Genomic DNA, 25,693 nt, shown 5'->3' with positions numbered 1-25,693 from the left:
TTTGTAATGCGAAATGTGAGAAATTCACATGAAAAATATAACAAGAGAGAGCAGGGGGACTCGCGCTAACCCAAGAATCGCATGTTTATTTTTTCCACACATTCTTGCAGACTATACATCCAAGAAGAACACAGCAAAACAGGGGGAGCTCTGCGGGACCGCCATGAGGGTATGGTGTTCGTTTGTCGTATTCTTTTACACTGGCAATAATAACTGCCAAGTTTTCAAGAAGAAGATCAAAATGTGGACACTGGCCCCAGATTTTGTCCCGGCCCGAAGGGGTCTCCCCTGGATCTGACATAAGCAAATTTGCAAGTACACTCACTAACGTACATTAATTCATTCAGGGTATTATTAGTCTTTTAGAAGATTTTGTTTTCTTTTAGAATTTTCTAATTTGGGGGTTCTGGACCTCCTTGGGAGCCCCAAGTGGGGAATGATGCCCATTTGTACAAATTCTATCGTCGTAGCGAAAATACCTGTCAAGTTTGGTAAAAATTTGATTATGCATTTTCGAGAAGAAGATGAAAATGTGAAAATTGCCGCCCCCCCTCCCCTCCCCCCCCCCCCCCCCCCGCTCTAGCTGGCCCTTAAGAGTATGGGGCACCTCCGGATTCGCCATGAACAAACTTGAACCTACAGTCATCAATGTACTTAATCATCGCACTAAAGCTCTTTCAGTTCTGGCTTTAGAGAAGATGTTAATAGATTCCTTAATTGGGGGGAATCCCAAGGAGGGATACATGGTGCTTCTTCAAAAACAAACAAACAAAACAAACAAACAAACAAAAACAAAACTAAAAACAGATCCTATCACCCTTGGAGCAATACCTTCCAAGTTTAGTGAAAATCTGTCATAGGGTTTTCAAGAAGAAGCTGCAGATGTAAAAAGTTAACGCACGGCGGACGATGAATGATCACAATATGAGCTTAAAAGAAAAATTAAAATTGTCCTCGATATCAGTATTTCGATTTGTAAGAAATATACATGATAAAGATCCAGAACCACATTTTGATAGTCTCACTGCAAGTGCACTGTACATAAGTGTTAACATCTGTGAAATACGCAATAACGGCAGCGTTTGTCACAAAAGTTTAGCCTACTCACCACGTGATTGTTGACGCCATATTGCCGATTTCAACTTGATGTATCACTTTATGTGAATGGCGTTTAACCCATGGCACAATCTCAGACGATGGAAAACATGGAACCCCGTCTGTGATGAAATTGCCCAAATTGATATTAACAATATCAATTAACAATATTGAGAGTTTGATATGTGCGTCCCTGTGCAATTATGATAATGGTTTTATACAGTGCCTTTCCCCTACGTTATAGAGATCAGTGCGTTCGACAAAACCTTACCACAACGTTGCAGTTGTACCTAGTATGTTATTAACTAGAAATGCGTTTTATTCGTTTGACTATGTACCTCGGTGTGTTCCGTCTGAAATGTGTGATTTTCTCAGAAGTTATACTCTTGAAGGGTGTGTACAGTTCTGGTTGAGGTGAGGATTTAGCTTTTAACGTTTTGCGAGATATTCAGAAACCACTCTATGAGATGTCAAAGAGCATACATGTATTCTAAGGGCTATCAAAAGTTTAATTGATGAAAATCGGTTTTGAAATGGCTGAGATATCCAAAAACAAAGTGAAACAAAGAGATCCTAATATAAGGCGTGGCCTGTCGCGTTTTATTTTATCACTTGTTTTGATATCTCAGCCATTTTAAAACCAATTTTCATCAAACAAATGTTCAATCCTTCTTAAAGTTACATGCTCTTCTGTATTTCATAAGAGGTTTCTCAGTATCTCACTTAGGAATGTTCAAACATAAATCCCCACCTCAACCAGTACTGTACAGTCCCTTTAAGTGAGTCATGTGAGCTTATTTAATAAAGTTCCACTGAAAAACAATGTACTCAGTTTGAAATTGCATTTGAATTTAATCAAACCTGCACTGGATACCGTGCACTCGCTCCACCATGCACAAAACAAAGAAACAAAAACAAGCAAGCAAGCAAGCAAAGAATCAAGCAAACAAACAAAAGCTGTTAGGTCATTCGTTGAACCAGTTTATGGTATGACGTGAGGGCAGGTGCTTAAAATTCCTTGTCGAACTTTCCCGACTTCTTCTCCGTCATAGCAGTGGACGAGGTGCTCATTGCCCATTTCGACGAATCGTCGACCTTGTTACGACTGCGGCAAATCACCTTCTGAACCTATAGGTTATAAGGGGACATAGTTGAGAGAAGTAGAGCAAAATGCATTCATTGCCGCAATTGTCTTAGTATGCTTCTATCATGTCCATGGTAGACTTGCGTAAAATTCCTACCCCCTTCTCTGTCTCTGAGGTTCGTTATATCTGAAATTGAAACAAGGTTTGTTAAATCCGAAAATGGAACAAGGTTCGTTAAAACCGAAAATGAAACAAGGTTCCTTTTATCCGAAAATGAAACAAGGTACGTTATATCCAAAAATGAAACAAGGTTCGATATATCCGAAAATGAAACAAGGTTCGTTAAATCCGCAAATGAAACAATTTTTGTCATATCCGAAAATGAAACAAGGTTCTTTAAATCCGCAAATGAAATGAGGTTCGTTAATCCGCAAATGAAACAAGGTTCGTTAATTAAAACAAACTGAGTATGTCCCATCTTCTGTCCCATCTTCTACTGTCTTTGGGTTGATTGTTGTATTCTGTTAGGTTGCTCAGGATAAAGAAAAATCCTCAAAAGATTTATTTTCTAATCAAAGAGGTGACTTACAAACTACATTCGAGAGTCACAATCAAGCGTTTAAAGTACAATGGAACCCAAACATACATATTAATTGAGTGCATGTAGCAATTAAGTAGAACACACCATGCAGGGAAGTGTGAGAAAAATTGGCCAATCCGTTGCAACACTTTGTGAATTTTTACGGTTTCGGTGCAGCCATCGCTGCATAAGAATTCAGACTGCAACGTTTGTGACGTCATGTATAGACAGCATTATAAAGAGAATATAAAAGGAAATCCACAAAATTTGATGAAAAACGCACACGAAACGTCCAATTTTCCCCAAACGTCACTGATGCGTTCTTTTAATATTGTTGCATTCCATCAATTCACACCTACGTTTGGGTTCTATTTTTACTTAAAGAACCGGAATCACTGTACCAAAACAGGCTCAATATTCTCAGTGACTTTTGTTCGAAATGCATTCCCTCGAAATGCCCTACAAATAATAGTGACTGAATAATTATGAGATGTCAGAACCAATTACATACCTCATGATGCAACAGGCACTGGAACACAAAGAACACAGGTCCCTGCAGTACGGTAATGAAAAAAAGACTTTAGATTTCATCAATTTCATCATTTTAGTCTATTATGTACAGTGATTTGTAATTTCGAGATTGTATGACTTTGAAATGGTATTGAGTAAATTCATTTGTACTCATGTTACAATATTTTGATGTTTAATTGTGTAATAGCAATGCTGCTGCCAGTCACGATTGCAATAGAGTGATAACACTAATAATAATCATGATTATCATATGATGATAATGATGATGATAATTAAACTATTCATTACAAGTACTTTCTTTCAGAGCTGTGTTCGGTAATAATTATTCAGGTCAAACCACTTTCTTTTTGCTTAAAGGCAAAAAGCTGATGATTCTGATTGTATTTTTACTACCGAAGGTATAGAGTAGAATAGCAGACCATATGCTATTATCATCAAGAGCATACTGAGTTGAAGTAGGAATGACCAGCAGGGGCCGCGGGAACCGGGGGCGGGGGGTTGGGGGACTGCAGCTCCCCCCCCCCCCCACACACACACACACACTTTTGGTTCGTTCAAAAAGGGGAAAAATCGAAAAACAAAACAATAAATCTAAGTTTCCAAAGAATCTGATTGTTTCAATGAATGAGTTACTGGTTCCTTCATTTCATTATATCACTTCACTTCGTTTTCATGCATCAATGATGCTTTATGATTATCAATATTTATGAGTTTGATTGGAGTGACTTGATTGGAGGCCATACGATTACCTGGAGTGCGTTGAGTAAGATGAAGAGGTACTGCATAAAGATGTCCTGCGTGGCAGCCTGAAGGATGCTGAAAGTCCACACCAAGCCAAGGAGTGGAATCATGATGAGTACGGCGCGGACTGTTGCTCTGACGGGGGTGAAAGACCAGTGAACACGAGGTTACGGGAATGGTAGGTTTAACTCAACCAGTCAACATGGAAAGCATGCTCATCTATGATACCCGATCAATATGATTTAAATATGATTTAGATAAAGATGTTTAAATCAACTAAATACAAAGACAGTAACACACACATACAAAAGCCATTTTTGTTGCATTCAGGCCAAAGCCAGCAAGTTATTGAGTTTCTAGGATTCTGTTTTCGTTTAACGATGGTATTGGTCACGTTTACATTCATCAAATAATAAAAACATCGTTATTTCTGTTGCCAGTAATCAAGCAAATGTGCAAACCCTGGTGTTTAAAAAAAAAAAGGTCGTCTTTGACTCATTATTTCAAATTTCTGTTGTCGTTGATGTTGATTTGGAGGGTTTTGGTTTTTTCTCCTGTTGAAATCAATTTGAAAATCCTGGGAGAACAAAATCAGTACAAAAACAGAGAAACAGAATCGTCATGAGAAGATGATATACAAGGAATGAAAGAGTATATTTTGCCTTTTCGCCCAAAACTCACTTGATTTTATCGCTGTCACTCTTCTTTTTGTTCGCCTTCAGGGAAACGAACGTCTGCATAATCGAGAACAGTAACACGCTGCTTACCTGTTGCCGCAAAAGAAAATAGAAGAAGAAGAAAATACATTTGCGATATTCGGGAGTATATATCATGAGCAATATAAAGTGTTTGTGTGTGTGTGTGTGTGTGTGTGTGTGTGTGTGTGTGTGTTAAGAGCGTTTATCCTCTTTACAGTGTTGACACTTGTCGATCAGAGAGTCTTGCCATTTTGTAATACAGTCAATCCTGTCTAAAATCCTGACGAAAGAAGTGGCCGTTAAAGACAGGTTTCCACTATAGATAGGGTCGTTAACGTGGCTGTTGGATTTTTTTTTTTACTGGCCATTTACGGCAGGTGTCCGCTATAGACAGGATACCGCTAAGGCAGGTTTTACTGAATCTAGCAATGCCAGGCATATACGTTTTAATACACCTGTCTGAAGAGGGACATTATGGGCGAGACATCGTAATATAATCAGAGGTATACGGAGCGAGCGGTATTCGAACCCTGGAACTTCCCATAGCCAGCGATAGCCATGTCAACTATACCATTGCCATACCGCACCAGACCTCTGTGCTCCATCTTGAATAGCTCGTAATATGACGAGTATCAGGTTTGTGTTTCTGTTGTAATCTATAGGGCCTATTAGACGAACACATAAGAGAGAATAGTTGACTCATTTATAATACGTATGAAAGTATACATGTAATACTGGTATAGATTGAAATGATGTTGGGCATCAACATCAATCAACTGTCTCACCATAGAACGGTGACCATTTCCACCCTATCCTCACTACCATGGCTACCGAAAGCCATGGTTACGATTAACATAAAAAACATGCAATCTATTATCCATCATACAAGCCGAAGCTCATGGGTTAAAACTCTTGTTCAGAGCATTCGCAATTGTCAATCACGTGCATGGATGGAGTAGGACTAAATTATCAACCCGACCTCGTAACCCAACCGTGACGATGAAGCCATACTATTTCATCCGGTAAGTGACTGGTAAAAGGACGTACTCTTCGCGTAGCTGAAGGTTTCATGTTGTAATTATCTAATGTAGATAGAAACATCGCTGCACAATGATCAGATCAATTGATATCCACAATCCGCATCTATATTCTCAAAGAAAGAAGCAGTTGACAAAGATAAGGTATAGGACTGTCATGCGAAAAAAATTATCAAAGGTAGTTAAAAAAAGAACAGTAATCTCGAAGAAAACTGATGAAAACGTTCATCATTCATACCCCCCCCCCCCCCGCCCATTAGATTCTAATCTCTAACATTTAATTTAGCACTGACTTAGCGGCTTTTTATATTTTTGTGCAAGGTCTTGTAGGATCTGATTGTATGACTATGGCGTTTTCCATGGGGCCGACCAATCTCAATCTACTTACCGTCACAACAACGCATATCTGGGCAACGAATATCCACATTGTCTTGCCTTCTACCGTCAGCCAACAGCTGTGGATAAGAAAAACCAAACGACTGTATCAGTCTAACGCAGATGATGTATGTTTTGACGATTGTGTACAATCAACGTCTCTCTAAAGACACTCTAACATCGCCATCATACACAATCACTTCTTATTTTTTTCAATTATAAATTAACTTCCACCCAACTGATACCAAAAACAGCAATCCAATTTCGTATTTCTGTTTAACGTAAGAAAAATAGTTCCTTTAGCAACATTTCCGCACTTGGAAATAAATACACACATATAACATATGAGACATGCATTTCAGTTTTCATGGTTGCAAATGAAATGAAATAACTAGTACAGCAAACTATCAACTCCCATAAATGGACGCTTATCTATCAGAAAAGTAAAACCCATCCCCAAAACAATTCTTCCTGCCCTTTCTTACAATATACTGTCAACTATCCAAAACATCAAAAACCCTCCAACCACAATCACACGCACAAACACACGCATACACACACACACGCACACACACACACACACACACACACACACACACTACACGCGTACTCATTAATGCACACAAATTACACAAGCATCATCACAATTCAAAATCATAAGCACAATCTACACTGCACACCTACACACAACCAAAAACATTTAATATTGCTATACATGAAAGCGATTCAGTCTGGACAGAAATTACATATCCCACTTTCATACAACGCAAAAACGCATGTTGCACAAACATTATCCTCTCTAAGAAGAAAAAGAAATTAATAAACAGAGAAGGATGAGCTGATTAAATGATTTGTTTAGGATATAATTAAAAAAGATTTTTATTGACTAAATCCAAATTTGGTAATTCACAATAATGGATATGCAGAACAATTCGGATATCAATGCATCACGCACAATCTGGGCCCCATTTCATAAAAGATGGTAGGATAGCAACTCTTGCTGGAATGGCAACTTCCAATAGCAACAGCCAATCAGGAAGCTGGATTCTTGCCATTACCATGACAATTGCCATTCCAGCAAGAGTTGCTGTCATATCAACTTTTTATGAAACGGGGCCCTGATTTTGAGATTCAAATTCAAATTCAAATTCAATCTAATTTTCACTTTCCGACAAGCCATAAGCCTCCCAGATGAACGCGATGATTATTAAAATAATTACCACAGTCTGCCGTCTTTGTAAAATGCAACTTTTCAGAGACTATGCCTAAATGTTCCACAAGCTCCGTAATATCACAATCCAATAGAATTCCAAAAATAATGTCAGCAAATGCACGTAGTATATTCCAAAGTGTCAGCAAATGTCAGATTAACTTACACTGTGTCGGATCCGTATCCATCCGGCATGGTGAACATGAGGGTAATTACCATCACCAGCGGGATACCTGGACAAGCAAAGGCATTATCGGTTTTAATGATGTTATAAACAGTTGAAAATGGCAAAAGCCGTGGAGTGGGTAGTATCGGTGTGGGTATGGATAATTTATGGATATCTGAATCAGAATGTACATACAGTGTATAGCTTTGGCTATCTGTGGTTCTGGATGTGGTTGTGCATGCCGATATGGAGGTAGGTATTGCTATCAATATGAATATAGACTAAGATATGGATATCATGGATATGGATGTGAGTAGATATAATGTGGATACCAATGTAGGTACATATTATGTAAATGTTGATAAACATAAAGGTGCTATGTATGATCATATAATATGAATATAGGGATATCGATGAGTATGATAATGAGTATGGAAATGGATTTGGTTACGGATATGAGTGAGAAGTAGGGAAACACATATTTATATTGATATGAATTAATAATATATGTATATATTGATATTGATGTTGATAATGATAAGACAATAGGATATGGATACGGATATGGATATGGCGGTTGTATGGATATCGATGTAAATGTAGATGTAGATGTAGATGTTGTGAATATGAATATGGACATGGATTATGATTATACAAATAGTTGGATGTGGAGGCTTTTTAAAAGATATTTTGTATAAAGAAGCATCATGGTCATCAATATTGGTATTTATTCGAACATGGATGTAGATATTTGATAAAGACTTGGGCATGCATTATACGGATTTGGATTTGGATAGCTGTAAAAATGAATATTATACATATATCGAAGTCGGTAGGGGCATTGGCGTGAGCTATAGTTGCATGAGGATTTGAGGATGAGTTGATATTGGTGGCGGTATGACTACCGACTTCATGATTTTCGCAGCTGTGATAGGGAGCTTTATATTTTGACGCGCGGACGTTCAGAGGGGAAAAAAAAATGTTTTGAGCATGCGCAGAAGCGCGCGTCAAGTCGATCTTTTTTAGCTTGCGTCGCCTGAGCTTTTCACTACGCGTACTGGGCTATTTTTACGTCCGCACAGTTTGCAACGTAGAGAGCTACTTCATGCACCGATCATACTACGAGGCGCGATTTTATTTTTTATACGTTGTGTCCCAGCGTAATCTAAAGCTATTTTTCAGCACGACGCAGGGGAGAGGAGAACGTCCAGCGCACTCGTCGTCTCAAACGTCCGCGTGTCAAAATCTAAAGCTCCCTAATACTGCTCTTGCTGACAGCGTCTGTATTCTAAGTGGTGCTGGTGGTTTTAAAGGAGACCTCCAGATGATTTTCAGATTCTTACATTCGAACAAGTGTAAATTAGTTATATTGAGTACAGAGTTTCAAGATATAATAATGATTGGAGTGAAGAATAAAGAATGTTTTCAAAATTTATAACAAATTGCAATGAACAAGGATGGTGACATGACAGCCTCACCATAAGAATGCATGAATTGGGGCTCAAGGAAGTAGAACAAAAGAATAGATTATATGCACAGGTGAACTCGCAAGCAAGTGGTATTGTAATGGAATTACACTGCTACATTTCTGAAATATGTGAGCCTCCTATGTCTTCATCATTGTTCAGTGTAATTTGTTTAAGGTTTTTCAAAGTATTGTTTCTCTGCTCAAGGACCACAATTAATTCCACAAATCTACACATACTACTTATAGAGCTGTCGCTTTATGTACTACATGATGTGAAATTATGAAAATCGTCTGGAATGCCCCTTTAATTTGTTGTGATTTTTTTGAATAATTTTGATTTTTTAATGTTTTCATTTTTCTTTTTTGATTGTTATGGGCCCTGTTTTATGAAGAGTTAAAATTGATTTTAAAGTTTATTTCAACTGTAAGTCTATGGCAGCCTGTGTGGTAAGGAACTTAAAAATCGATTTTATCTTTTGATAAAACGGGGCCCTGATATTGGTCGGACACGCACCCCAGGCAGTGAGCACGAGCACCCATCCCTTGACGGGGGGTTTCTGGGTCTTAGACGCCTTGCGCGACAGCAGGATTCCCTCCTGCAGCATACACACACAGTAGACGGTCATCAGATAGTGCAGCAATCCGGCGATGGCTTTGCACATTGTCTGCAAGATAGATAGGTAGATAAATAGAATCAAAATAGATAGATAGATAGATAGATAGATAGATAGATAGATAGATAGATAGATAGATAGAATGAATCATGATAGATAGATAGAGAGAGAGAATCATGATACATGAATATATAGATAGAATCATGATAGATAGAGAGAGAGACAGATAGACATAGATAGAATCATAATAGAGAGAAAGAGAGAGATGTAGATAGATAGATAGATAGATAGATAGATAGATAGAAAGAAAGAGAGATAAGAGTCGCAAATCATTTGAAATGGAGTTCTCGATCTTTTCTTACTTTTAAGCTTTCATCTCAGGTTTACAGGAGCACGTTTCCTAAATCATCGTACAAACACTGACACACACACACACACTGACACACACACACACACACACACACACACACACACACACACACACGTTTACTCATTCATTTATCCATTCATTTATCTATTCATTAATTTATCTACTCATTTGCCTTCTTCTCACAGGTGCAAGGCTCCATCAATGAGTTGAACACAACTGTTCATGGATGATGGAGGCCCTGCTTGTACATTATAAACACATAATATTCACAATCATGAACTAGTATAGTATCAACAGAAACATTATAATACAATGATTATGAAACCTGAGATTGCAAAACATAATATAATAGTATAAATGATGCAGCGGATCTGATCTATCATGCCACCATCTTCCCGTTCTCATGCAGCTCAAAGCGAATCAAAACTAAATTACTACTATGATATATAAAACCAAACAAAGAAAGAAAACATTACCACCTGTTCGCACCCCAACACCCAAAGTATAATAATATTATGAATGACAATGTTCTATCAATAACAGTGTATTGCCATGGATCTGTACGTATGGTTACTATATATTGTATTGCTTTTGACAATTATCAGTACACTGTCCGTGTATGTCGATATCACACTGTCGGGAATGGAAGAAGCGGTGACTACTGAGCACCATTTTGTCTCCAAAGTTAAGTTTCTATGTTGCCAAGAGACGCCTCGGCTCGTAGCGTCTGTATAGAGCGTCTATTGTACATACACACATAGACACTTCCAATAGTTACCATGCTTCTGTTTGCCCTTCTTCAACCTTTAGCGTTTTCTACAGCCAAAATCATAAAAAAAATATGGCAGATTGTTTGATGCTTGGCATAGTCTCCGATTATGCTAATTCTATTTCTAAAAAAGAATGTATCACTTGGACTATAGTTTTTCTGGAAGGGTTACCACCGACAGAAATGTGAAATAAGTGAATAATATGTAATCATAATTATAATTAATATACATGTACATGTGTGTGTGTGTGTGTGTGTGTGTGTGTATTGGTGTGTTTTCCTTGCTTTTCTCATGTTTCTTCATGCATTCCAACCGTGCCTTCGCAACTCAGCAGGAACATGGCGCCGACTCGAGTCTCGATTGGTTGCCTGCATACTCACCCGCCTTGTAGTTTGGTCCATGAAGAGCATGAGAGTCTGAGCCAATGCCAGGGAAATAGCTAACGAGATGTGAACTTTGACCTGGTCCGAGTGGTAGAGCCTCCGTGGTTGAACAGAAATTAAAAAAAAAAATATAAAGAAATAACATCGAATATACGTAGCCCTGCATCACAAAACCAAAAATATATTTTAAAAAAGTCGCCAACATGAATTTGTGGTTAAGGGTAGATTCTCAAAAAACGGACTCTAAGCTTTAAAATGATATAAAACTCAACTCAAGTGGACGTTCCTAACCTACCCAGATATTGGAAAGAAAGCACACACTCTGGAAAGTGTGGACAGAGAAAAGAGGCTCTGAAGTACAGGGTCTATACCAGTATTCAAGCGCTTAATCTTTGCGAAGCTGTTCTCGCTGAGTCGCTGTGTGATGAATGGGACAAAAAAAAAACAGTATGTAAACCACTGGAGCAACAACAATTAAGGGACATTCAGGTTAAACTGAAATTGAGCATACTCTATGAACACATTCTCTTTGTGAATAATATGAACTTCAAAAGCAGTAGCATTATCCTTTCAAAAGTTATTAGAGTTGAGAGTAAAGAGTGTGTGAAGGATTTTCAAGAAATCAAAAGGGGGCTCTAAGACATATCTAATCCCACTATTCAAAAAAGAAATGTTGTAGAAAAACTGTTGGAGGCAGACTTTCCAATACGTTGATATTTGATCCCGAACTTTAGAATAATGTAGAAGAAGTATAGCTCTTTTGTAAAAATCGGGATTGACTTGCTTGACCCGTTTCCCCTTTATGAGCCCTCACGTAAAATCAGGTGGTTCGACTTTTTGTTGCTGTTGTGATGCACGGTCACGTGCATTGGTATAGAATAGACACCAGAGGGTATCTTGTTCAAAATATGAATATATGGCATATTTACTCACTTGAAGTAAACGAATATCACGACAGACAGAAAGAGTGTACCGATGGAAAAGGCGTTGAGGACCCTCGTTAGAAGAGTTTGTACAATCAGGTTAGTCCCAGTGATCACGTTATCCTGAGGTGAGGTATAATATCAAACAAGGGAAAACCCCTTTCATTATTCAAATGCGGTCGATTGTGAGTCACGTGATTAATATGTATAGGTAACCTATATTCAGACTCAGATCCATCTCTGTTGATATATCATAGGACATGGAAATTTTGTTTCCATTGAAATGTACAACAAATACAAACGCATCTCACATGCCAGTATTAGCATATAACGATCTTTAATACGGAATGGCTATAGTTGTCAGTGACTGCGTTAAGGAGAGGGTCATTATCCGGACTTGTTATAAACTTTTGGCATAACTTGGGCTTGTAAGATGTGGCAAAAGTATACATTAGACATCAGCTACTTACATAAAGGTGAAGGATAGATGACATCTGTCATTATATACAGGGCCTGTGTGAGAAATTCCTCAAACCATGCGCGTCACATTCCACAATAGCCAGTGGGCACTAGCCATGGATGAATGTTTATGTTGTTTTTGATGCTATACTCACAGAAAACTGCAAAAGAACGGCAAAGCTGGTGGTGTGGTTGCATGTGCACGTCAGCGTAGCGGCCGTCGAAGTCGATGGATAGCATCCGTAGGTAGACCATCTTTCTCAGAAAATTACAAATGTATATGATAGCGTGAAGGTATGCACAAGGAAATAGTAAACAAACCACAAAACACTTCATGATTGATAATAAGACGACTAAACACATTGCCTTGTCAAAACTCATTTTAGCGTGTAAAGCACTTAAATGATAGACATATAGAATGATCCCTGTTGTTGGAAATTAGATACAAACAGAATGATGTTGTGAGTGAAGTTAGGGAAAGAAAGGCAGTCGAATAGTGTAGGTATGACTTACAATTTCGAATCGACGTCGTAGTATGAACAAATCCTTGTCGCATTTTCTCCCTGCAAAATGACAAGCATAAGTTCATTCGTATAAAAAGACTACAACATCAGCGACGTTTCTACGCCTAAAATGATGGTCGTGATCGTGATAGAGTTGTTAACATCTTGGTTGTTTGAAAAATGTCACTTGAAGCATCATTACATGAGTGCAGAGTTAATTGATAAGATAATGTCAGATTCTTCCCTTTGCAAGAGGCCATATTCACACGAACTTCAATGGCTATTCAGCGTCAATGTTGACAAGATTGGAATGCTTCGGGCACCTATACAGCCCAACAGCGTCTTGCGAAGATGGCCACAGGGTGTTCCGTCCTTTTCACTGTGTGTGTGTGGGTGTGTTTTTTAGTCCGCTTGAAATGTCGTGTATAGTTCGGGTTCATTTTCCAGCAAACAATACACGTAAGTACAAATTGTAACTATGGCAATGATTTGGAACATGCTGGGAGCACAGCTCTAAAAGTTAAAGGAACAAGGAGATTATGCACATCCAGTTATGCAGGGAATTATGAGAGATTAATAAATAGAAACAGTGCTATGGGGAACCAGGACAATAAATGACAGAGGCATGCAGAGACGAAATCAGAGAAGAAGGTCTATCTGCCTACTATCTGGCCCTGCAAAATAACACGGTTAGCACCGCAATTGCGGTGCCGAGCAAGTGAGTGTAAACAGAACGAAAAAATAATCCGGGGCTAAGCGACGGAGACGAAGTCCGACCCCCACTGACCAATCAGAAACGAGGTAATCAAGTGCTGCCGGTGCGTGCGTGTACGTGTACAGTGCACAGCGTAATCATGAATATTCATGTGGTTTGGAAAGTCTGGGGCTATACGAGTGTAAAAAGGTCAGTTTTCTCCTTAGCCCCGGACAAGAGATAGTACGGGACTAATTGGCCAGTGTAAAAAGCTGAAAAAATGGCACGGGACTAACGATAGTCCTAGGTCAGAGAAAGTCCGGGGTTAAGAAACACAAGTGTAAAAAGGGCTTATGATTGTGATGACATGGAAGGCCGTCATTGTAGTTTCTAAGCGTTAAAACGCTAGGGAATTCGAAGCAGCAAAATAGAGTGTTTGACGTGTTTGACAATGTCTGAAGCGACGCTTCGCTTGCAGCTGTCGCGACGACTGCAAGCATGCTCAGGATTTGAATTTCAGGCACTAATGATAATAATGATAATGAATAACATCTATATAGCGCTTAATACTGATGTTTCTAAGCGCATTAATCCGTAAAAAAGAGACGATATGAATAGCTTTGTATGCCACCTACCGGTTTCTCGGAATCGAAGACGATATCAATCGTCTCGCCGTCCTTGAGTACGAGGGCCGAACCGTTCTTGTCGAGGAAGACGAGATCGAGAATCACGGAGTCGATTTTGAGCACTACGCCTTTCGTCTCGCCCTCAACCTGTATGTCGGGGTCATCGGGCTTGATCATTGACGCGGCCACGGTCACTTCGAGGTTGATATAAAACACACAGGTAAAATATGACCCACTTGCAGGCTTCGAGAATTGTTAGAATGGAGAGTCAAGTGTTATGGTTTTTTTTTTTTCGTTTGGCGCGTAACTAAAAGAGAGTATTTTAACACAGTATAGTACATGTTATGTATGTATGTATCCATATATATATATAATATTATACATATATATATATATATATATATATATATATATAGATATACATATACATATATATATATATATATATATATATATATATATATATGAATATAAAATATATAGTGTAACGAAGAATTAAGAAATAAACTAACAATGCATTTTTTTTTTTGGCCAATAAAGAATGAGTTTATTGGACTCGAATTTTCGGTGGCCTCCACCTCCTTCAGGAGTCTCGACGGCAAAAAAAAAAAAAATGCATTACTAGTTTATTTCTTGATTCTTCGTTATATTTGAGCCAATACATGAATTCTCAACATGTTTATATAATATAGTATATATTAGGGCCTATATAGTTTTAGTATATTTTAATATTAACATTTACATTACTGATGATACAGATTATAACAAATCACGCAGTGCATGTGAGCTATCGAACCATGAATAACGTCTTAATATTAAAGTCATATCGCTTCATTGAGCCAGGCTCGTAATTGTATGATAAATCAGTAAATCCGTGGAATAGGAATATAATCTGTGTTTGGTATTTTCACACCAGTCTATAACCTGTTCATTTCTGCTCACTTCCGTTTATCTTTATATCCCCTGCTTATCAATCTTAATCTATTAAACAAATTCAAATTTAAAAAAAAAAAACTTCTCTAATCTTTTACAGATTATATTGGGCAGTTGGGATGGCAAGTTATTTTTTTTTGTATCCAGAAATTGAACATGAACTCTTTATTGTTAAAGGGACTATGCAAAGCAAATTCATGTTGACTTGTATGAATTTCGTTATACCCTGATCTCATGGCCACGATGAATCTAGAGAATAAAATTATGTGCAATGTATCTTATAACAATTTTTCTATTGCTATAACTTCAGATTACTTTGTACATCCACAGATAACAAAGGAAATCCAAACCAAGATTCTGCCAGTGACGTCATCGGATAATAACTGCTTTAAAGGGGAAATCAGATCCAAATATAAGTTAGTCTGATAAGAAAGAGTAAAATAGTACGAGTTCAACGGAATAATTTTGATCGAAAGTGGGTGAAAAATAAGGAAGTTATGGCATTTTGAAGTTTCGCTGATTTTTCAGGAAACAGTTCTTGAACGGTCAATATGAATATGGAAATGGCAAAGCGAGCATGTCATCACCTCACAACTTGCCATATACTATAGTTTGTTCATAAAATTTTGAAATTTCCAGTTTTTCATTAAAACGCAATTATGCCCGAGGCTCAAATCCTGGTATATCTACCTGATCACTATACTGAAGTTATTAAACCGGGAATAACATCATGTTTCAGACTTCAATGATAGAAACATTGAATTTTCATCATTTTTTTTTACACTTTCAATGAAAAATTGTGAGGTTGTGACATGGGCAGCTCACTCATTTTCATATTCATATCCACTGTACAAGAACTGTTTTGCAGAAATTAGCAAAACTTCAAAATTTCATAACTTCTTTATTTTTCATCCGATTTCAGTCAAATTTTTACCGTTGAACTCGTAAGATTTTATTCTTTTTTATCAAATCAACTTATTTTTGGACTGGATTTCCCCTTTATAAGCACTAACATGATTAACAAAAGACAATGGCGTGCACCAGCTTCCCATAGACCGAGCATAGCATGCACATTTTCCTGCAATGTCTTTTGTATAACCGAATTATTAATAACAGGGAAGCATGCAATTTACATGCTCAGCCTACAGAAAAGGCGCATTCCAATGTCTTTTGTTAATCACGTATACTTTTGCAATGATTGGCAGATGATGTCACTGGTATAATCTTAGTGTGGAAGGTTTTTTTTGTATCCTAACAAAAATTGTATTTTTGTTTAAATATACTATCAATCTTGCCTTTGTCGACTTCGCACAAGTCGTAGATTGGCTAGGTCGAAGAGATGTTTAACTCCACATAGATATTAACGCCTTCTTATTTTTATTCTATTGTTTAAGTCAAATTTCACGTAAGTATAGTGGAATAGTTTTCTCTGGTTTCTTTGGATTCGATTTTAGTTGGGTTGACTGTATATGGCACGTATTTAGACATTCGTTCGGCCACATACAACATCAGCGATTATAAAGTATCATAAGTATTCAAAACACAAGCTAACAAGCATTTGCATTGGCAGTTCCTTTAATGGGCACTAAGTGGAACTAAACTGTTATTACATGGCCTTCATCAACATCTTTATCTCTTTTTTTTTATTCTAAGGGGCTTGTATAGTTTTGGGTGAGATTATGAGAAATATGAAAGAGCATGTAATTTCAAGAGGAATTCAATGTTTATTTGATGAAAATTGGTTATGAAATGGCTGAGATGCCCAAAACAGAGCTATACTAATAAATTGTGGGACCCACATTTTATTACGATCGCTTTGTTTTCCTTTGTTTTTGGATGTCTCAGCCATTCTAAAACCGACTTCCATCAAATAAACTTTGATTTCTTCTTAGAATGGCATGCTCTGTACCATTTCATAAATGGTTTCTTGGTATCTCGCAAAAAGTTAAAAAACCGAATCCTCATCTCCACCAATACTGTACCATCCCTTAACTTCTCTTTCATGCCACACAAGTACAGCTGTTACCTTCCTTATCGGCTAACGACGGGGCGCTGAGACCAATCGAAACCTGTGTCCCGTCTTCTGCCGCCACATTCACCGCCACCGCCTGTCCGGGCGTAAACGTCTCGACAATTTCCGCGACCAACTCACCAGAAACGCTCGCTTGCGTCACTATAATCATAAGCACACCGATCGACGGTAACGTGAATAATAGATTGTTCTTTCTGTTCAATTCTATAATATGCATGCTTTGTTCACTAAAGGCTTCCTGAGCAAGAACAAAGCTCGACGGAGGCTTGCCCTACTTTTGCAACAACTGATGAATGCGAAGTGAACTTTCTGCCTAATAAACTTCAAGAACCCTCAAGATCTGCACTGGTTTTCTTTCAAAATACCGCATTGATCCTTCTCATCACTTTCAAACAGTACATGTAACAGCCCCCGTATTCTCCATCACAGAGCTCATAACCCCATACAAGCTTCCTTGATGTCTCTGATCCTCTGCTCAAAACTTATACTCGTTATACCATCCATCCGTAAAAAGTCTTATGGGGAAAGGGCTTTTTCTAATGCTGCACCCATAAACTCTGGAATTCTCTACCAGACCCATTGAAAAGTCAGACGCCGATTGACAATTTCAAAAAGAAATTCAAAACTTATTTGTACAAAATCAGAAAAATTGCATAATGTTTGTTGACTTTGAACTTATTTATGCAATTACGACAGATGTATTTGTAACGTTGACCTCTGGTGTGTACGAACATGACGTATGTGTAAAATGGTTATGGGAGAATAAAACATATTAATTATGTTAATTATTGTAATTTTTGTTGATATATTTTGTATAATGTCGTGTATAAAATGTATTGAAATTCTTTTGAAGTCTTAAATGCGTTTTATAAGAACTTTGCTTTTATCATTACTTTAGTTTTTGTAGTTATTGTTGTCGTTGTTACTATTGCTATTGTTGGGTGTATAAAATGGTTTGTTTAGAGGTTGTAGGAACGAAAGATCCATGAATTTTGGTACACGTATACTGCAGAGACGATGTTTAGAGCGTTGCACATTTACAAGCACGGTAATGTCAAGCGACTCAAACTGGAAGAACTCCATACCACGTACTTTCATATTGACCGATTCGGGTTTGTTGAGGGCAGCAGACATTTTACGGCACAGGGCGCAGCCATAGTGGGTGTATCGGTGTGTATCAGCCGACCCCCCCCCCCCCCCCCCCCTGCTCTCCCCGACCCCCTGGCAACATGTTTATCACGCACTTGTAACAAAGGTTCGCGCACTATAGCAAGCATTCGCGCACTCAGTACGAGACGCCTATTGGCTAAAGCAGTTTTTCATTCTGCGCGCGTGCTAATGTAGGGAGAGGGGTGGGGGAGTGCGGAGGTGGGGTCGGATGATACACCCAGTATGGCGCTGCCCATGCCAAAAATACACATAGCGCGTCACAGAATCGGTCAATAGGCTCTGACTATTATTGTTAGGTAATGAAGGTAATGAAGGAATTTCAATCATATGCGTTTCAACAAGCTCGCTTTTAAGTAGTTTCCATCATTATTTCTTTAGCGTTATACACAGTGCCAAACCTACGAAGATTGACCGCTATGTTTTATATGTTTACATTGATTTACTGTGCATCCAAGCCAATAACGATTCACTTCATTTTATCATATTTGATGTACATTCCTTCATTGAGAAATATAAAAATAATTGAAATTGAATTGAACGATGTGATAAGTTCTTCAACACCAATGTTCAAATTCAATAGGGCAATTTTGCTTTCCCGTTTCTGGTAAATTAGCAAAAAAGAAAGAAAAAATTATATGGCGTTCTTTTCAACAACTTAGTATACTTTGGCTACCCACCTAACCGGTTTTCATTGCTAAGTATTCAAAATTTTTGAATAATCTAATTCTTTGCTAGCAATATCAAGGCCCGACACTCTTGACTTTATTTCTTACGCTGCGTTTACGCCATGTTCCCGGCGACCATGGCAGCCCCGTTGCCCGAAACGTAATGCGCCGTGGGTAGATGGGATATTCTCCTTTATTCCCCATCCGTATTATAGTCTTGTTCGTTCCAGTCCTCGCTCAGGTGAACATGTAAATATCAGACAGCGTCTGATAGATATCTAAAGATATCCTACAGCGTCTGGTCAGGGTAGACTACACAACATTTTTCAGTCTATTTTCCCACTACAGACCGTCTTCAAGGTTTGTTACAGCCTATTACGTGCAGTCGCGTTTTGTTGCGTTTACCCCGTTTTCCAAGGTTGGGTACCTTTTTGCACCAGGACTGCCGTGTCAAAATGTTTGACAGTTTAAAAATCTGACACGGCATCCACGGCAATCACGGCCTGTCACGTTTGCCCATCCCGTCCCACCTCGTTGTCTCAAGTCTATTCCGTTTTGTCCATGGTGGCCTATAACGTGACTGCCGTGGCCTCCGGTAACATGATGTAAACGCAGCTTTACAAAGACATTTCGTTGAGATTTACGCATAATGCGGACATACGGGATGTGTCACCGTATACACTGATATAGTAAGATTATAAATAAAGGAACAACCTGCACGTGAAGAACCATAATGCAAATACATGTATTACTTACACACTTCTATGCAAGCAAAGTTTATATCATAACATAACAATCGACGAAAGGAAAAAAAAAAGACGACCCCAGTGGCTGAAATTAGTAAAACGTCAGAAAATGCTGACTATTTTGAGAAATGAAGACATCAAATGTAACCACGATTATGTAATGTGTCAAATTCATAACTGCATTGCACTTATTTTTGCAGTGTCATGATTTCAGTGACTAAAATGCAGTGTTTCCGATATTCTGCTACATGCCTCTGAAGGTGCGCCTTTCATGCACATTGCACACACACACACACACACGTGTACACACACACACTCACACACACGTACACACACACACACACACACACACACACACACACTCACACACACGTAAATAAACACTTAAATAAACACGTTCAATCTTATAATGTCGTTGATTATCATATTCGGCATTGTTCGGCTGCACAATTGTCATGATTATTCACAAATGCGTACATGATGTAAGTAATTGAAATGCCTGGCTCCCGCATGTTTCTGTTGATTACTTGACGTGATATTTAGTATAAAGCTCCCATAAAGAGACAGTTTCAGTTTATAGTGTGCCAATAAATTTTTCTTTGCTACAAACTAATGCTAGATTTTCAGTGCCCAGAGCATTTACATTCTGCATCCGCTGAATTGGAGAAACAAACAAACAAACAAACAAACTCGGTTCCACTGGTCTTTCTCCCATATTTATACAGAGTTGTCGACTTAAGAAGACACGGAGAATGAGGATTTCTTAAGTAAAATTCGCCACGCCTTGTATTATCGATTCTGGGGCCTGTTCCATAAAGATTGAGCGTAAGTTGCAAACAATCGCAAATTGCGTTCCATAAACAAATGTGCGATTGATCGCAAGTGACGTTCAATCTACTGAAAGTTACCCTTGATTCCCTCTATTTTTTTCTTGAAATCTAGCATAAGTATCTTATGAATCAGGACTTACGTTCAGTATTGAACTTACACTCGATTCACGATTTACGCTCAGTTAATCGGCAGCGTAAGATCAAGCGCAACTTTTTATGAAAAAGGCCCCTGCAATATACCCAAAAAAAAAAAAAAATGGGGCAGCATAAGCATGTGAAACATGGATTCTCCTACCTTTACAAGAGAGATCGATCTGGCAAGTGTTATTACTGTCATCGACAGACGATCCTTCTACGAGGCAAGATGCATTTACTCTGATGTCGTTGATGGGATCGTTTGAAATGACACGCCTTATATCGATTTCATTATCCTTCAGCTGCATGAGAAAGGTCGTGGTATTGAAGCTTTTTCCACCTTCTATCGGAGAAAGCATAAAAGCAGGAAGATAAGACATCGTAAGAATTTGCACGCACACACAGATTTGCATAATACACAAATAAGCAAGCAACATCATACCACTTCGAAATTTGGTGTTTTGGTTTTTTTTTTAACCACTGCTTAGCTCAGTGTTTTAGAGAAATATATACCATGTTTTGTTTTTGTTTTTTTTTTGGGGGGGGGGGGGGGTGTTTTGTTTTGGGTTTGGTTTGGTTTTGTTTTTGTTTTGTTTTTCGGGAGGGAGTTTTTTTTTTTACCACTGCTTAGCTCAGTATTTTAGAGAAATATATACCATGTTTCAAGCTGTAGATTATGTTCGCCTAAACCCCAAATACTCATTTCTGTGAGAAAAGAAAAGAAGATTTTTTTTTCTGATCTGGGTAAATATTCCCACAAATTACAAACAAATAGACTTAAAACTTGAGGACACAACAGATGTCCACAAAACATTTATTTCCTTTAATAATTTCATATCTCTCTCTCTCTCTCTCTCTCTCTCTCTCTTTCTCTCTCTCCCCTTTCGTATCCCTTGCAATCTTGTATGGCTTTTCTCTCTCCCTCTTTTAGCTCTGCTCACTTCATATCACTTTTTGTTTTTGATTTTGTTTTTTGTTCCTTCTTTTTTGTTGTCTCACCGTTGCAAGGCTCGTGTGGAATGCTTATGTAGTAGCATTCATCCGGACAGATCACGGACTCGATCTCCATCATTATCATGTCGATGACGTCGCAGTCGGTCTGGTTATTGCAGTGCTCTTCGACGAGGCAAGATGCTAAATCGTAATCGGTGGGTTGCGTGACGTTACGCAGCACGAAGACGTCGACAACCACGCTGCGGCCTTTGACAAAAATCCGCTGGCCGCCGCAACTCAAGGAAAGGTCGCTGCAGCTACTCGCTTTTGGCCAAACAAAATATCAATTTGAATTTGGCAAGAACCTTAATAGTTACAGAGATTTAGAGGGTGTACACTCGATAAATCTGTTTAAAGAGATATTATGTGATATTTTTCCAATTTTTCTTTCTTTTTTTATCTCTATTTTTTTTTTTTTTGCTGTCCCACGCTAAGAAGGCAAAGTGAACTGATTTACAGCAAATCTAAATATGAAATATTGTAAGCGTCTCTTGGAATATGATAGTTTAATGCCTAATCTTATGACGATGCTTCCACAGCTAAGACAAGAAATGATCATTCGTCTTCTCCGGGTCCTGACCGTTCATGGATTAAAAAAAAAAAGATGCTGCTTTCACTCATTTTAACTCTTACCAATGTTTTTGTCAAAGGTATATGTATATATAGGATATATATGCCCACACACACACACACGCACACACACACGCTTTATACACGAGCGCAACATTGACAAACCATTCTATGAGCTTGTCAATCAATACCACACACAGGGATGCAGTTTAATGTAAACTGGAATTTGATATGAATTTGAATTGTAAATAATATCATTATGACTTGATGAGGATAATATTATTAACAATGCGAACTACAAATCTCAGGAAATAACCTGTGAGTAAATTGATGTACAGGTAAAACAAAAACACATAAAAACATTAACATTCGTGATGGCATATTGAGTAGACGCCCTCCGTTAAAAAACAAACAAACAATAACATTCCATCAAGTGCGAACCAAAGCTAACTTGATGAGAGAAAGATTTCGAAGCGACGGACAGTTCGAGCGAGCATGGACAAATACACAAGAAGAATGGATAACAGTTTCTACCTCTGTAGGAAAGCATTATGTCTTGCTTTGCCTGTCCTGTTTTTGGTTGTTATCATATAGTATTATATAATAATATTTATACAGCATGTACAGGGCTTGACATAAGCCGTGGGCAGCGGCCATTAAAAAATGATGTCGAGCCACCAAATTTCTGGAGGCCCGATCAGGCAACTAAGTTTTAAAATGGATTGTCATGTCTTCTTGTTATTTCGGACTACCTAAGATTTCACATTGAAAGATTTTAGTGACCATCAGAGAAAAAAGTAAGTGTTTGGCCTAATAATATATGATATATAATGTATAATATATGATATGTAATATATGATATATGATATATAACATATAACATGTAATATATAAGATATGATATATAATATATAATATATAATATATAATATATAATATACAATATATAATATATAATACATAATATATAATATGATATATGATATATATCATATATTTCATAATATATATGTATATATTATATTATCTATATTTCATATATCATTATGATGTAATATATTATTCATGTATTTATATATCCAGCAATGAGAAATAGGTGTACTCTTAACTGAACTTACTGTCATTCGGGAAGCTTTCACATTTTCCGTAGTCATTGGAGTAGTCTGATTCTGCGCACGAAGAAGTCTGTCACGGAAATAATGACGATAAGAAGAAAAGTGGCTGAAATTTGTAAGGACTGTACTATAATTATTTCCCTTCGACCATGACCTTTTCTTTTGACTTTCATCATATGTGTTGGTATGACGTTTAAACTTCTAACTTCACTGGGCTTAAAAAGTACGTTTTATGTAAGATGATGTCAGTTATTTCATTCATATTTCTAATGACTACTTTATTTTCTCAAGGTGATTCCTGGATGGGATACTGAGCAAGATTCATCAGACTGCCTTCCCATGCAAATATTGTCAAGATGATCGAGATAAACACATACATGGCACATTGTTAACAAAATTTCCGAGAAAAAAAAATGCTAACATGCTACATGCTGCTTAGGTTATCATCAATGGACATAACATTTTTTTTCTTTTATAATCGTAAATTATTTCCATGCCTCCCGACCTTTAACTTTTACACCCATCCATTTTCTTTTTGTCTTGTGTTCCTAGCCCTCTTCAGACTGTATATGCTTGTTGTGTGTAGTCCCTATATGTGATTGCTTTTCATACATGTTTGCAATTTCGCAGCTGACGAAGGTTCTGCTACAGGATCCAAAACTCCGGCTCCTTTTGACTTGATTTCAAAAAGTAAGAAATAAGGAGTAGAGATAAATATGTTCATGCCATTACAGTATGTCTGGTTTAGTCTTTGTCATAAAAAAGAGGTATGGTTATGTCAACACTCAAACGACGCTCTCCACAACTTACATAATTGCGCAAAATAATTATCTGATATTCATGAGATGCACTTAAAACTGATTCTGATGTCCCTTTAGTGCCTCTCCCGAAAGAAAACAAGCCAACGAACATGAGTTTTCAAACCTGCCGTTGTTACCTTGTTTTTGACGGAAAAGTGCTCGTCTGCGCCGGCGTCTATTCTTTTGAGCACACCTAATGGGCATGCATGCCGTGGGAAGTGATATGATACAGAGCAACGCATATTTCGTCACCATAGCAAAGGCACATTGCACTTTATTCACTCATTCCCGAAGCACCGCTCTGCACCAATGGTATCTCCAGAGGCAGTTGCCATCCTTTTTTCATTGTGGGTCCCTCCATTTTTCGTACTTTGCGTATTGTTATTTCACTTTCATTTTCATTTTCATCACTTCAGCTTTCATGACAATGTATAATTACTAAATGGTTCCAGAATTATTGTATAATCTTCTCAGTTTGCTTTGCTTTGCTTATGAAACTTTATTCTGTGTTACCAAAGAAAGTAAAATGCTTATGTTCTCGTCGAAAAAAAAAGTGAAATGAATTTGAATTGAATTGAATTAAATGAAATGGAAGTACATTTACCTCCAAAAGCTCGTAAAACATCATAATTTCCTGCATTTGCGCTTCGAAACTGTTTATAGAAATCAAGTCTTTGAGATAAAGTGGAGCAACATTATTATGTTATAAACCATGAGAAAGATTTTAAAGCTTATTGATATACGTTGTATGGCAATTCATCAAAGACATTTCTGATTCGCCTGCTTCGCGTATTTTGTCATCTGTCTGGCTAATCCATATTCGTTTGCCTCTGTTTTTATACTTTATTTTGCAACTGTTTAATTAGATAAACAAAGGGAAAGGTCCATTCAAATCGATCCCACTAAACATCAATTTAATAGCAAATAACTCCAAACAAATTATATGATGCAAACATACGTTTGTACGAACTGTTACAAGATTTAAAAGTATTTCTAGTGCAAAACTAAGCAAACTGTTTAAACTGAGAAAAAAAATCCATGTAAACCCTTGATAGTCTCAATGCATATGTATAATTATATACATGTACATGTGTATGTGTGTGTGTGTGTGTGTGTGTGTGTGTGTGTGTGTGTGTGCATGTGTGTGTGTGTCCTTTGTTAAACGTGTATGTTCAACGGTCCACATATCCCTAAGCCCATATACAGCCACGTTTTGAATCACGCGTATCAAACTTACTTTTTACTAGAAACTATACAAAAAAGATACTCACTCAGATATACACACAAGAAAACCTCCCTTTTTCCAATGCAATTTCACCTCACTTCAAGGATACCAGCCTAAGGCTGGGGGAGTAATGCCATTAGGGGGATGATAA

At 37.7% G+C, this 25,693-nt stretch overlaps 1 protein-coding gene across 1 annotated transcript; it reads right to left on the bottom strand.

Annotated features, from left to right (window-relative positions):
• Nucleotides 1-2,103: 2,103 nt before the first annotated feature.
• LOC139744693 (putative adhesion G protein-coupled receptor E4P) lies at nucleotides 2,104-22,952 on the bottom strand. The gene is made up of 16 exons (XM_071655115.1): nucleotides 22,937-22,952; nucleotides 21,839-22,096; nucleotides 21,000-21,182; nucleotides 17,288-17,434; nucleotides 14,338-14,522; nucleotides 13,019-13,068; nucleotides 12,661-12,760; nucleotides 12,057-12,169; nucleotides 11,121-11,220; nucleotides 9,501-9,651; nucleotides 7,519-7,585; nucleotides 6,156-6,222; nucleotides 4,714-4,799; nucleotides 4,041-4,167; nucleotides 3,272-3,313; nucleotides 2,104-2,223 (listed from the first exon to the last, which is right to left on the bottom strand). The coding sequence occupies exons 1-16, from the start codon at nucleotides 22,950-22,952 to the stop codon at nucleotides 2,104-2,106; spliced, it is 1,812 nt and encodes a 603-aa protein (XP_071511216.1).
• Nucleotides 22,953-25,693: the final 2,741 nt, after the last annotated feature.

This window comes from Diadema antillarum, unplaced genomic scaffold (assembly GCF_040938485.1).
Source record: "Diadema antillarum isolate AM-2024a unplaced genomic scaffold, OU_Dant_1.0 seq00001203_RagTag, whole genome shotgun sequence".
Classification (NCBI taxonomy): Eukaryota; Metazoa; Echinodermata; class Echinoidea; order Diadematoida; family Diadematidae; genus Diadema; species Diadema antillarum.
This window is presented reverse-complemented; position numbering and strand designations above follow the sequence as displayed.

Coding starts and splice junctions, on each gene's coding strand:
- LOC139744693 (XM_071655115.1), bottom strand. Junction 12,170..12,660: donor CCGTTCTTTTGCAGTTTTCT/GTGAGTATAGCA, acceptor ACCTCACCTCAG/GATAACGTGATCACTGGGAC. Junction 3,314..4,040: donor TCTTACTCAACGCACTCCAG/GTAATCGTATGG, acceptor ACCGTACTGCAG/GGACCTGTGTTCTTTGTGTT.